Below are 13,019 nucleotides of genomic sequence, written 5' to 3'. Positions count from 1 at the left end.
AAAAACTCGGCATGAGACAATCCCATCTGTACAGTTTCTGCTTTCCCCAGTGTCCAATGAACCTATGCCCTCTTCTCGCACAATAGTCTTTGAGACAGACATTCCTCTCTCTCTGCCTAGGCCATATCTCATGCAGTTTTAACATCAAACTCTAAGTTAATTTGAAGGTGTATAATATTAAGAGTGAACATGTTCATACCTTCCCATGAGACTTTCTTGATGGCATACAACATGTTTAAACTGCACCTTGAATTTAGATGGTCAGTGATATTATGGCTAAACTATTAATAAATACCAGTTAATGAATTTTCTCGGGATCTGGGTCTGAATCCCACCATGGCAGATGTCGGAATTTGAATTCAATTTTTTAAAAATCTGAAATTAAGATCGCGAAACCATTGTCAATTTTTGAAAAAAAAACACATTTGATTCACTAATATTTTCTAATATCTTTTAATGTCTTCTGGTCTATATGTGAACTCCAGACCCTCAGCAACGTGGTTGACCCTTAACTGTCCTCTGGGCAATTAGGGATAGGCAATAAATGCTGACCTGTCTAGGGACGCGCACATCCCATAAATCAATGAAGAAAACTTCGTGATTTCAGTCTCACACAATTGACTGTCTCCAAATCACATTTAATTTACATGAGGAAACTGTGAAGCATGTCAACTAATCCAACACCATATTCTTTCACAGAAATCCTTTAACACTCTAGTCGAATATTATACAATGTATAGAATATGCTAACCAGATAAAAGGCTTAGTATGATGATTAAATGTTTGAATGTTGTAAATACCTGGGAATGGGAGGTTCCAATATGGGCAGCACGGCAGCACAGCAGTTAGCACTGCTGCCTCACAGCGCCAGAGACACAGGTTCAATTCCCGCGTCAGGCGACTGTCTGTGTGGAGTTTGTACATTCTCCCCGTGTCTGCGTGGGTTTCCTCCGGGTGCTCCGGTTTCCTCCCACAGTCCATGTATGTGCAGGTTAGGTGAATTGGCCATGCTAAACTGCCTGTAGTGTTAGGTGAAGGGGTAAATGTAGGGGAATGAGTCTGGGTGGGTTGCGCTTCGGCGGGCCGGTGTGGACTTGTTGGGCCGGAGGGCCTGTTTCCACACTGTAAGTAATCTAATACTGATAATGTGAAGGTATTACTAAACTTTATGAAGGATTCATTTTCTACACTGAATTGATTGCATTTTTAGCAATAACATGGTTTTTATATAACAATAATTAGAATAATGAAAGGATTGATGACAGCTATAAAAATAACTGATGAAAGAAGTGACTTCTGCTGAACATTTAGTAGAATGATTTGTTCAGATTCATTGCTCTCTTCCCTATCTGTGGCATAGAGAAATCTGCAACAATGAACCACACAGAGATAACGAAAACCTGCACTTACTTAGTGCCTTTAATGCAGAAAAACACCCAAAGGGCAACTCCTGGGAGAGCTATCATACAAAGTTTGCCACCAAGACATGTAAGAAGGAATTAGAACAGGTCACTGATGGGGTGATCATTAAAGATAGCTTTTAGCGAACAAGGTGGAGAGATGGTAAAGTTTAACAAGGGAATTCCAGAGCTTATGGCCAGGCATTTACAGGCATGGTCACCTGTGGTGGAGTGAAGGCAATTGGGCACGCACAAGGGGCTAGAATTGGAGAAAATGCAGAGATTTCAGAATGTGACAGGAAATCAAGAGTGCATCAGCAAGAGAGAAGTAATTTCACACGTCAAGCCCAATTAATGCAGCAAGCTATGTTACCTTTCAGGAGTGCTGTTAGAATGGCTAGATCAATGTCCTGATGTCCCTCTGATCCCATCCTGAAGACAGTAATCTGAAAAATGATTGAGGAATAAGCCATTATTGTGTACACTGAGACTAAACTGTACAAACTCAGGATTTTCAAGAGGGAGGTACTTGTATATTAACAAAACCAGGTATGAATGAAGATAGCAATGTTAATTGACTCAGCTTCTCCTGCAGACCATTTATATATGCGCCATGATTTGGAACTGAAAGGCTGCACCCTCTATCCAATTACACTGGGGTTCCTGAAAGTTTCAACATGTGACCTTCTGCCTCAAATGACCCCATTTTCATACCTTTGCCATTGGTCACACAAAGAATTATATCGCAATTTCCCGCAATTTCCCTTCCCACGTGGTTAAAGATGCCCTCCAAAGCATCTCGTCCACATCGCGCCCCTCCGCCCTCAGACCCCACCCCTCCAACCGTAACAAGGGCAGAATGCCCCTGATGCTCACCTTCCACCCTACAAACCTTCGCATAAACCAAATCATCCGCTGACATTTCCTCCACCTCCAAAAAGATCCCACCACCAGGGATATATTTCCCTCCCCACCCCTTTCTGCCTTCCGCAAAGATCATTCCCTCCGTGACTACCTGGTCAGGTCCATGCCCCCCTACAACCCACCCTCCCATCCTGGCACTTTCCCCTGACACCGCAGGAACTGTAAAATCTGCGCCCACACCTCCTCCCTCACCTCTATCCAAGGCCCTAAATGAGCCTTCCACATCCATCAAAGTTTTACCTGCACCTCCACTAATATCATTTATTGTATCCGTTGCGCCAGATGCGGTCTCCTCTACATTGGGGAACAGGACGCCTCCTAGCAGAGCGCTTTAGGGAACATCTCCAGGAACCCGCACCAATCAACCACACCGCCCCGTGGCCCAACATTTCAACTCCCCTCCCACTCTGCCGAGGACATGGAGGTCCTGGGCCTCCTTCACCACCGCTCCCTCACCACCAGACGCCTGGAGGAAGAACGTCTCATCTTCCGCCTCGGAACACTTCAACCCCAGGACATTAACGTGGACTTCAACAGTTTCCTCATTTCCCCTTCCCCCGCCTCACCCTAGTTCCAAACTTCCAGCTCAGCAATGTCCCCATGACTTGTCCGGACTTGTCCTACCTGCCTATCTCCTTTTCCACCTATCCATTCCACCCTCTCCTCCCTGACCTATCACCTTCATCCCCTCCCCCACTCACCTATTGTACTCTATGCTACTTTCTCCCCACTCCCACCCTCCTCTAGCTTATCTCTCCACCCTTCAGGCTCTCTGCCCTTATTCCTGATGAAGGGCTTTTGCCCGAAACGTTGATTTCGCTGCTCCTTGGATGCTGCCTGAACTGCTGTGCTCTTCCAGCACCACTGATCCAGAAAGAATTGTATCTGACAATCTCATGGTCAATTGAGAAACAAGCAGAGTTTTTGGTTGATTCACAACTGTCAATTAGATAACAATCAAACAGCCTATTTTCCCCATATCTAATGTATCTTTGCATGAAAAACAAATGCATTGGAAGAAACTTTTTTAAAAATTATTTTCGGTGCATCCATTTTGAGTTTTCCTCTCAGCAGTGCCCATGCCCAGTGTCCAAATCCTGGAAGATTGGAAACCCAAATTTATACATTAACACCAAACTCCTACTTGCTACATCAGATGAGTCTTACTTATCCCTGAATCCATCATTATCCCAGCTGTAGCAGTAGTCTCCATGTGACTTTTTGATACTTTCTTTCTTGAAGGAGTTGGTCAACAGCATTAATTCCTTCAAGAGTCTATTCTTAATACTGATGTCCAACTAAAAGCAATGAAAGTATGAGCATCTCACCTGTTTCTTATGATGTTGGTTGAGGGATAAATACTGGCCGGAATACCACTGAAAGCTCTGGCCCTCTGTTCACTGTTCTGAAATAGCTCAGCATATAGCTGTCTTGCTTCCTAAATCAGAAGGGTTTGGATTCAAATCTCACTCCAGAAATCTACCCTGACCTCATGCAATAATGAGGGAGATTTATATTGTGTGAAGAGCCATCTTTTAACGGCGACCTTAAACAAAATCCATCTGCCCTTTGGTCATGTGGCACTGTTGTAAAGAAGAGCAGCCTTGATTAATATCTGTCCCTCCATTAACGTAGTCAGAAAAGGCAGAAACCTGTATTTTGTGTTGGCTTGATGAAACCTAACCTGTGCACTTTCTGAAGCTTGATCCAGGTATGACTTTGGTCAGGATCTTTACCTTTTCTTATAGGAGTTTGGTTCACAGTACAGCCATGATGGAACTTAGAAGGACCAATGTGCTGGTTAGAAGAACCCCACAATTCTCTGACACAGCAGCCCACTTCTCAACATTGCCTAGCTGAGGACAGCTCAACATTGCCTAGCTGAGGACAGCTCAACATTGCCTAGCTGGGGACAGCTCAACATTGCCTAGCTGAGCCCTAAACCTCACCACACCCCATTCACAACCATGCCCCCTCAGATTGAAAATATCTCCCTGTACCCCCTTGTGTCAACCAAGACCTTCCATGTCCCCCATGTACCCTCCACAGCAGCTTACCCAGTATCCATTGTGCATGGTTCTCAGTAATCATGCACTAGCCAGGAATTACTCTCAAATCATTGGAAAAAACCCATTAACACTTGGGATTCAAATATATGACTGTACATCTTAGGAAAGAAAACAACTACCTCATTGTGATCAAAATCAAAATCACTAATATGCTAACAGGTTTGTAAACAATCAAAAAGCCACATCAATGACAAATTCTGTGATAACAGCCTCATAAATGTTTCATCTATTCTGGGATCAATAGACCATTGTCTAAGCAGAGGCTATTACAAACGTTTGAAACTCAACCTAGCATTCATAATGATGACAGTTGTCATGATGAAACCTCCAGCTACAAATCCAGAAACTGAGCAAAGAGTGTTCCATTTCAGTTCACAGCAGAGTGCCTGTCAATCAATGGAGGAGACCAGATGCAAAGATTCTTTCAAGTTTCAGAAACAGGGATTTCTTTCCAACTGATTTAGGACTGTCAATTGATTTAGATCAAAGCATAAAACAGTACAGAGGAGGCAAATTGGCTTTTGTTTTTACATTTGTGAGTGTCATGATGTTTTTCATGGTTGAAAAAGAACTGTAAAATGCATCAAGAATTACAAATTCTGGTCAACTTACCTTTCCAGGAATGGTTCAATTGATGAATTATTGCACTGAAACACATTATTGCACTTACCTTTTTGAATGTTCTGGACTCCACAGTTCAGCTGCCTCAGTGATCATGACCCCTTAAATGAGGTTCTTCACTTCAGGGGTTTGCAATATCACACTAGCAGATATTAATGGTGTATAGTAGGAAATATAATTTAGCTGTGGTGCTCACAAAGGGAACCCCACCCTCAGAAATGATGTGTGTGTGTGCACATAATGCACCCAACATCTCAATCCAGCATAAGTCTCATTGGTGGGAAAGGAAAGGCAAAAGAAATTGCTTTTACAGCAAAAAGGGACCTAGGTTTAGCATTTCATGACCTATGTAGAACGATTAAAAATCACACAACACCAGGTTATAGTCCAACAGGTTTAATTGGAAACACTAGCTTTCGGGGCGACGCTCCTTCATCAGGTCAATCACCTGAAAGCTAGTGTGCTTCCAATTAAACCTGTTGGACTATAAGCTGGTGTTGTGTGATTTTTAACTTTGTACACCCCAGTCCAACACCGGCATCTCCAAATCATTAAGGAAGACAAATGTTCAGCCCAGATTATCCGATCAATTTCACATTACTCTTTGTGGGAACTTGCTACATGTTTGCTGTATTTTCTATAGTAAAACATTTCAAAAAGTATTTCATTCCCTGTAGACCACAATAAGACATTATGAAAGGTGCTGCAGATATGCAATATTTTCATGAGTGGAATATGATGGCTAGCACAGACCAGTTGGGCCAAATGGCCTGGCTCTGTGCTGCAAAGCTCTTACCTTCAGCACAAATATGATATTGAAAGCTTTCTTTTTTAGAATCAATGTAAGAAGGCACAACTGAACATCTCTAATGGTTGTGCTAGTAAGTATGATGTGGAGGTGCCAGTGTTGGACTTGGGTGGACAAGTCAACTTCACCTGATGAAGGAGCAGCGTTCCAAAAACTAGTGATTTCAAATAAACCTGTTGGACTATAACCTGGGGTCATGTGACTTCTGACCTTGTGCTGGTATGTACATTGCTGAGAATGGGAATGAGCTAAACTGCTCAAAGTTTCCAGATTTGAGCTCTGGTCTGTGTTAAGTCAGCAGATCCCAGTGGGAGAGGCACTGTATTCAATATCATTATCTCTCCTTTTGTGAAGTGGAAAGATGGGCTCCTTTGTTTCTGACTGAGAATGGTAACGTGGTTAGATGCATCGAAAGAGTCAAACTCTAACAAGTAGTAATGCCTTTGCAGTTGAATAGCCAATCAACACCCACTTCCTGGGGAACCCAAGAAGGATAAACCAGTTGAGAAGATTTCCCAATCTTATGCAACTGTATAAAGACAGGTGAATGGAGAAGGGACAAGAAGGTATGTACATCCATACCGTGTTTATCATATGTTCGAAAAATTCTTAAAGTATATTCACAACCCGGTCTATATCATCAAGAAGCAGGTTCAATGGTGCTTTTTTGCAAAGGAGAATTCAACAAGCATTTGTCAAGGAATAACATTTGTAAGAAGCGTTCTGAGGAAGGGTCACTGGACCTGAAATGTTAACTCTGATCTCTCTCCACAGATGCTACCAGACCTGTTGAGCTGTTCCAGTGATTTCTGTTTTCTGATTTCTAGCATCCGCATTTGTCGGGTTATATAGAAAGAGCAGGGGGACAGTTGGATTAACTGGATAACCCTTTGAAAAAATTGGCACAGACATAATGGACAAAATGGCACTCTCTGTATTGTGTCACTGGATGGAACTGTCCTTGAATAGTGCCATCACCTAAACTTTTGATTCTTGTCTTTTGGAGGTTCTAAACATTAAAACAAAACTTTCTTAAATCCTTTGAACAATCCTTGGGCTGGTAACTTTCCCAGTGATACCAAAGGTATTTGTGTTACGTAGATTTAACACATTCTGTGACCAGCCTTTTTAGTTTCAGAGCAAGAAGCCCAATGCTGTCCTTGTGAGAGTAAGTCTTTGCTCACCAGGTAACAAACATGTCACAATGACAAATCAGGATGAGAATATATCCATTCAATTAAAAAGATTCTTATGATTTAATTTCACAGCGTTCAGGAGAAATACCTCACGGTGTTTAATCTATGACATGTGACAAATGACAAGGTGAATCATAGTGCTTTGAAGAGTGATTTAGAAAATGCCAACTGTATTAATAACTTGAAATGCAAGTGCCAACTGGACCTCTTATCTTCAATCTTAGTACTAATTAAAAACACTCAGTACTTTCAGCTTACTTTAACATATTGTTGCCTTAATTGAGGATGTGATGATAGAAAAATAAGAAACAGAGGTATTTCAGGTATTGCAACTAAGATTTATGTAAAGGCTATCAGAATTAAGAGGTTACGTCTACCAATAAAGATTGGACAGGCTGGGACTCTTCTTTATAAAAGAGAAGGCTGAATGGATGGATTTAATTGGAAGTAAAATACAGGGATCAAGGTATTAGTTCTGAAGTCTGAATGCTTTGATTATTAGAAATCAAAGGGAGGTTTGGGCTGCTTTCCTGAGAAGACAGTGTGAGATATTTACACTTGGAGACAATGGCAGCAGCCTGTGCAGTTCCAGTTGACAGTGCAGGCAGAATCGGGTAGGGGTTGAGTGTTGTGGACTATGGTGAGCTTTGTGGGAGAATCAGACAAGAAGTCTAGTCAGGCCCACCTCAACATCCAAGTACCTCATGCCATCTTTTATGCTTTTACCAAATGGTAAAGGGAGATTATAGATTGTTAAATCCCTTCTTAATGCCTGATCTCACCTCGTTAATATTCAGCTTCCTATTTTACCTAACAAAGCTAAATGTTGACTTGGACGTTGACTGGCGACATCAACTCACTGCTGGCTGCAAACTGCCTCCATTTTGATCAGGCCCAAAGAGCACCTTTGGGCACAATATACCGGCACCAGCCACATGTACCCCTCATCCACAGATGGTTGACATCTGACATTTGCCAACTCCTCACAACTGTCATGGCACCTCTCCCATACATCTGCAGGTGGCTTAGGAAGCACAGAGTTGCACTACAGGTTGCACAGGCACCTTGCATCAAAAGGCTGCTGCAAGGACCCTTTTACATTGCTCCAATGGAGAGGCACCCAGCTCACAGATTGGACCAGGCTGCATCTCAGGGTTGCTTACTTGTTTTCTTACTGGTTTCTTACTTAATGCCTACCTTTCTGCTCATGGTATCCATGCCTTGCCAGGCTGTGTCAATGATTACAGATGCACACCCAGGCAGCTTGCCTTGCTGCTCAGCATGTCCTCAGTCAAGGGACAGACACCTTGATGTGCAGCAGAGTGATACCTCAACATTACATTGGCACCTCTTGCTAGCAGCTTATGCAGCAAACACACTCTACCTGCAGCAAGCAGGGGGCTGTGTCTCAAAGTATTAGGGGAGTAGACAGTGATGTTTACTCACTCCCTTAGAACATATCACCATTTTCTGATCAACAACACCACCCAATGTGCAATGCACATGGACCTCCCTTTCTCCCATTCCAGGAGTCCTTGGAGGGTCCCATCAAAGTCCTTGGAGGGTCCCATCACAGTAAGTCAAGAGAAGCCTCCCCGAGCAGCACAGTGGACTAGTCATGGTAAGGCATCTGGTTGTAATGTTTTCAGTCAAAAGCTCCATATGTCTGAAGTCGAGTGTTATGGTCAGCCCTGTTGCTCCAGAGTGTCCAGTCCAGGGAGCAGGGAGAACTCAGTCAGGGAGAAGTACACTCATCAGTCTGGGGACGGAGCACTTCTCATCCAGGTCTGTCCCATTACGATGTTTCGAGTGGTGGGCACGGTCATCCTGTCAGGTCCGTCCACAGAAATTAAGGGGAACTGGGAGGATGGGGGTGATGATGCAAGCGATTCTGTGGGAGGATGACTCATAGAGATTGGGGGCTGCAGACTGAGAGAGAGCATGTGACAATTGTGATGGGTCACAATATTATCTGCAAGGAGAAAGAACAAAACATGGATGAGCAGGGGTCATGCAAGGTGCAGGGGTGGGGGCGGGGGGGGCACAGCAGGATGGTGTCGATGGTCAGCAACACACTGTGTTCAAGGGGGAGAGGTGTAAATGTATGTCCACACCAGGCATTGTCATCACTATGTTGGATGGAGACCTGAGGAGGTGCAAAGCCTATGGAGTTCATGGGAAGGGCCAGGTTTCCCATTCCCCTTTGCCATGCTGTCAGTCCTGAGGACCAATGGAATGCAGCTTGACACGTGTCTGACCTGGCCGCTGCCAGCCTGTCCAAGGGAGGGCCAACAGTCAGTCACATGACTCACTGCACTGCTGCAACCTCTGGGCAATGAGGGCCATTGCATCCCACATTCCTGTCTGCTGCTCCCCTTCCTCCCTGTGCATTGCGGATGAAGTCCCTGACTATCGACATCACAGGGCACTCTCTTCCCTCAGTCTGAGTAGATGCCTGGCCTCCAGCAAGTACCATTGGCCTGGGGCATCACCTACTCCGATGGCTGTGGAATTGCTGCTGTGAGGTGTTTAGCAGGTGGAGCTCTCAAAAACCTCTAAAGCCTAACATTGCCACCAAGATGTCAAGTATCTGAGCAGGTAGGGAGTGTAGGAGACAGCCTTTGCTGATGCATCCTCTAAATCCTCAGGATTCAGGTCCTCCAACGTCGAGGAGATGGCTTCTGGGAAAGCTAGCCATTTTGTTGTGGAGCTGGTGGAGATGCTGGCAGTACATGCAAGATTAAAAGAGAAGGAAGGCTTCATAACGAGTGGTGGGAGGTGGTCTGCTGTGACTGACACTGATTGAGGGGTTAATGTGAGGAGTGCACTGGAATGAGGTAGTTACTCAGTTAGAGGGTCGGTTTGGAGCAGTTGGAGTCTCCTGCTGCTGCAAGGGCCAGGATCCTCTCCTCAGAGCAGCTGAGGAGTTTGATGTTGGGCAGCCATCCACCAAGCCAGGCTCCTTCTGGCCTATTGTGGGCTGCCTACTCCTGGAATGGGAGAAAGGGAGGTCCATGTGGATTGCACATTGGGTGGTGTTGTTGATCAGAAAATGGTGATATGTTCTGAGGGAGTGAGTAAACATCACTGAGGGGGTGCTGGGTTTGTAACCTGGGAGGTTGGGAGGGGTTGCAGAGAGTGAGTGGGAGAAGATGTTGCGAGTAATAGTTAAAAGTGGCGGACCATGAGTTTTGATGGGTGAAGTAGCAGAGATAGAGTGAGTGTGAGGGAGCAGAGACAACAGTCTAGCACTTGCCCTGGCAGCACAGTGAAAATAATTTCCCTGATGGCACTGTTGAGTAGACAGGCAGGAGGCTGAAAGAACACAGCAAGCCAGGCAGCATCAGGAGGTGGAGAATTCGATGGTTTGGGTGTAACCCTCCTTCAGGACTAAACTTTCTCCACCTCCTGATGCTGCCAGGCTTGCGGTATTCTTTCAGCCTCCTGCCCGTCTACTCTGGACTCCAGCTTCTGCGGATTTTTTTTGTCTCTAATGACACTGCTGGCAATGCCTGTGCACTGTAAAGGTGGCACCAACCCAGGTGGCAACCTTGATCTAAACTGGTCTGGTGGCATGCCTCCGTTGCAGGTCCTCTGGGGGGAGAACTCCTCTCCTTGTACCATCCCCGTGAGCAGGACCTTCAGGTCCCTGTTGGAGAATCATGGTCCCATCTTCTCCTCCAAAGTCTTTGCGTCCATCTTTGATCCAAGCAGGGCAACTTTGGATGCCAGTTCTCATCAAGGTGAACAGCTGCTTTTTAACAGGATCCAGGGATTTCTGGTGAGTGGTGAGTTGTTTGGGCAACTGCATGTGATAAGATGGGGATAGAATGTGGACATGAGAGATACTATTGGATTGGGTTAGGTAGTTAATGAGCCATGGGGAGAAAGTGAGGACTGCAGATGCTGGCGATCAGAGTCGAGAGTGTGTTGCTGGAAAAGCACAGCGGGTCAGGCAGCATCCAAGGAACAGGAGAATCAACATTTCGGGCATAAAGCCTTCATTAGTTAATGAGCCATATTTGGCAAGATAGGGCAAGAAACTATGCTGGGTCTCATAGCAAGCATTCATCAAAAAACAAACTCAATGCAACTTGCACTTAAGCAAAAAGATGTACCATTCAATCCTGTGAGTCTGCAATGCTCCAGAAAAGTGCTGTGTTTTAAACTATCCACATAGTTCCAAGATGAAAGAGGTCATTTGAAAGTGGCTAATTAACAGTTCTATCTAGATGGATGACTCATGTTGCCATGGAGTAGGGCACAGAGCAAACCTTTGACAGATTCGGTTCAAGGCTTCCCAAGAACATCACTGAAAATCACAGGCACACTTTGGTATCTGCATGGAACCAGGAGTGAGGGAGCAGCCAGAGGCCAGAAAAGTCACTATAGTTTGCTGTAGTGTGGGTGGAAGAATCAGCTACCTTGGGCCAGGGGGGAGGCTCTAAGGAAATGAAACCTCTATAAAGTAAGCTTTCAAGATTCCAGGCTGAGAAAAGAACAGGAATAAACCCTTGAGAGCTAAGAATCACCTTGCATTAAACCTAGCGTAATTAATATCGACACAAAAGACAGGTGGACTAAAAAAGGGGGACATTCTGTTTTGTTGCTTAAAGAATGAGTAAAAAGTGAGGTCTGCAGATGCTGGAGAACCTGCTGTGCTTTAACCAGCAACACATTTTCAGCTCATGCTTAAAGAATGAGTTGTGTATACAAATAGTATGTATTTATTGTATTTGTAGTCATGGTATAGTAAACATTAAAAAATAATGAGATTAGAATAACAAAAACAGAAATTACTGGAGAAACTCTGATGAAAAATCATCAGATTCAAATTGCTAACTCTGCTTTCTTCCCACAGATGTTATCAGACTTGCTGAATTTCTCCAGCAATTTCTGTTTATATTTCAGATCTCCAGCATCCGCTATTGTTTGATAGGATTAGAATAGTTAGGTGTTTTTTTTGACTGGCAAGGACATAAAGAGCCTTCTTCTGTGCTGTAGATCCCTATGACAAACAAGAAATCTTGATGTGTCACTTTTTTTGGCTGTTAACTGCATCTATTGGTTATTGGTGGTCGTAGCAATGGGAAGCTGGATAAACACAAGTATGAGAGAACAGCATGGAAGCACACACTGACAAAATGAGATGAAGGGGGCTTGTGCTGAGTATAAGCACCAAAATGGACTTGCTGAGCCAATGTAAATGCTCTGAAATTTTTTTTTTAGACTTACAGTGTGGAAACAGGCCCTTCGGCCCAACAAGTCCACACCGACCCGCCGAAGCGCAACCCACCCATACCCCTACATTTACCCCTTTACCTAACACTATGGGCAATTTAGCATGGCCAATTCACCTGACCCGCACATCTTTGTGACTGTGGGAGGAAACCGGAGCACCCGGAGGAAACCTCAGCAGTTAGCTTCTCAGTACAGATACAGTGCTAATGCTCTTTAATTTATTGTCACTATAAAGTAGATTTTAAATAAAAATGTATGGCTGGGGCAAACCTAAAGGTTGGTGGATACTCAGCCAATAATAAACAGAAAGACTCCAGATCTCAAGTTCATGTAACTTGAGCTCAGGTGTACCATTCTGGGCAATACAACCTCAGGTCCAACCTGAATATAGTCATTAAACCTATTAACAAGGGAAGCACTGCTGTTATTTGGTGGGTTACCTTCTACATGTATTTGAAGTTTATCCATTCAACAGGCACTCTACATTGTTCATCCAGTGATATCCATAGCCCAAAGTAATTTGAGCTGTTAATTTGGATGTGTAACAATGGCCAATCACAGCTCCTTTAGCCCATCTTTTCTTTCTTTACTTGTCCCATTACAATCTCCTTTTGCCTGCATCATCATCCCTTCTTGTCATTTAATTCCTCCTGCCTTCCACTTTTTGCAAAAACTCCCTTTTGTTCTTTCCCTTTCTCCCTCATTCCTTGCCCCTGTACTTGGATAAAACCTTTCACAAACTTTATTTTTCCCAGTTCAG

At 44.1% G+C, this 13,019-nt stretch overlaps 1 protein-coding gene across 1 annotated transcript in view; it reads right to left on the bottom strand.

Moving 5' to 3' along the window:
• Window positions 1-13,019, bottom strand: part of trpm3 (transient receptor potential cation channel, subfamily M, member 3) — a 115,806-nt gene that overhangs the window by 61,818 nt on the left and 40,969 nt on the right. Inside the window, exon 8 of the mRNA XM_060845948.1 lies at window positions 1,774-1,846. Within this exon, the coding sequence (XP_060701931.1) occupies window positions 1,774-1,846 (73 nt within the window). The remainder of the gene's footprint in view (window positions 1-1,773; window positions 1,847-13,019) is intronic.

The sequence above is a fragment of the Hemiscyllium ocellatum genome, chromosome 2 (assembly GCF_020745735.1).
Source record: "Hemiscyllium ocellatum isolate sHemOce1 chromosome 2, sHemOce1.pat.X.cur, whole genome shotgun sequence".
In the NCBI taxonomy this organism is placed as follows: domain Eukaryota; kingdom Metazoa; phylum Chordata; class Chondrichthyes; order Orectolobiformes; family Hemiscylliidae; genus Hemiscyllium; species Hemiscyllium ocellatum.
This window is presented reverse-complemented; position numbering and strand designations above follow the sequence as displayed.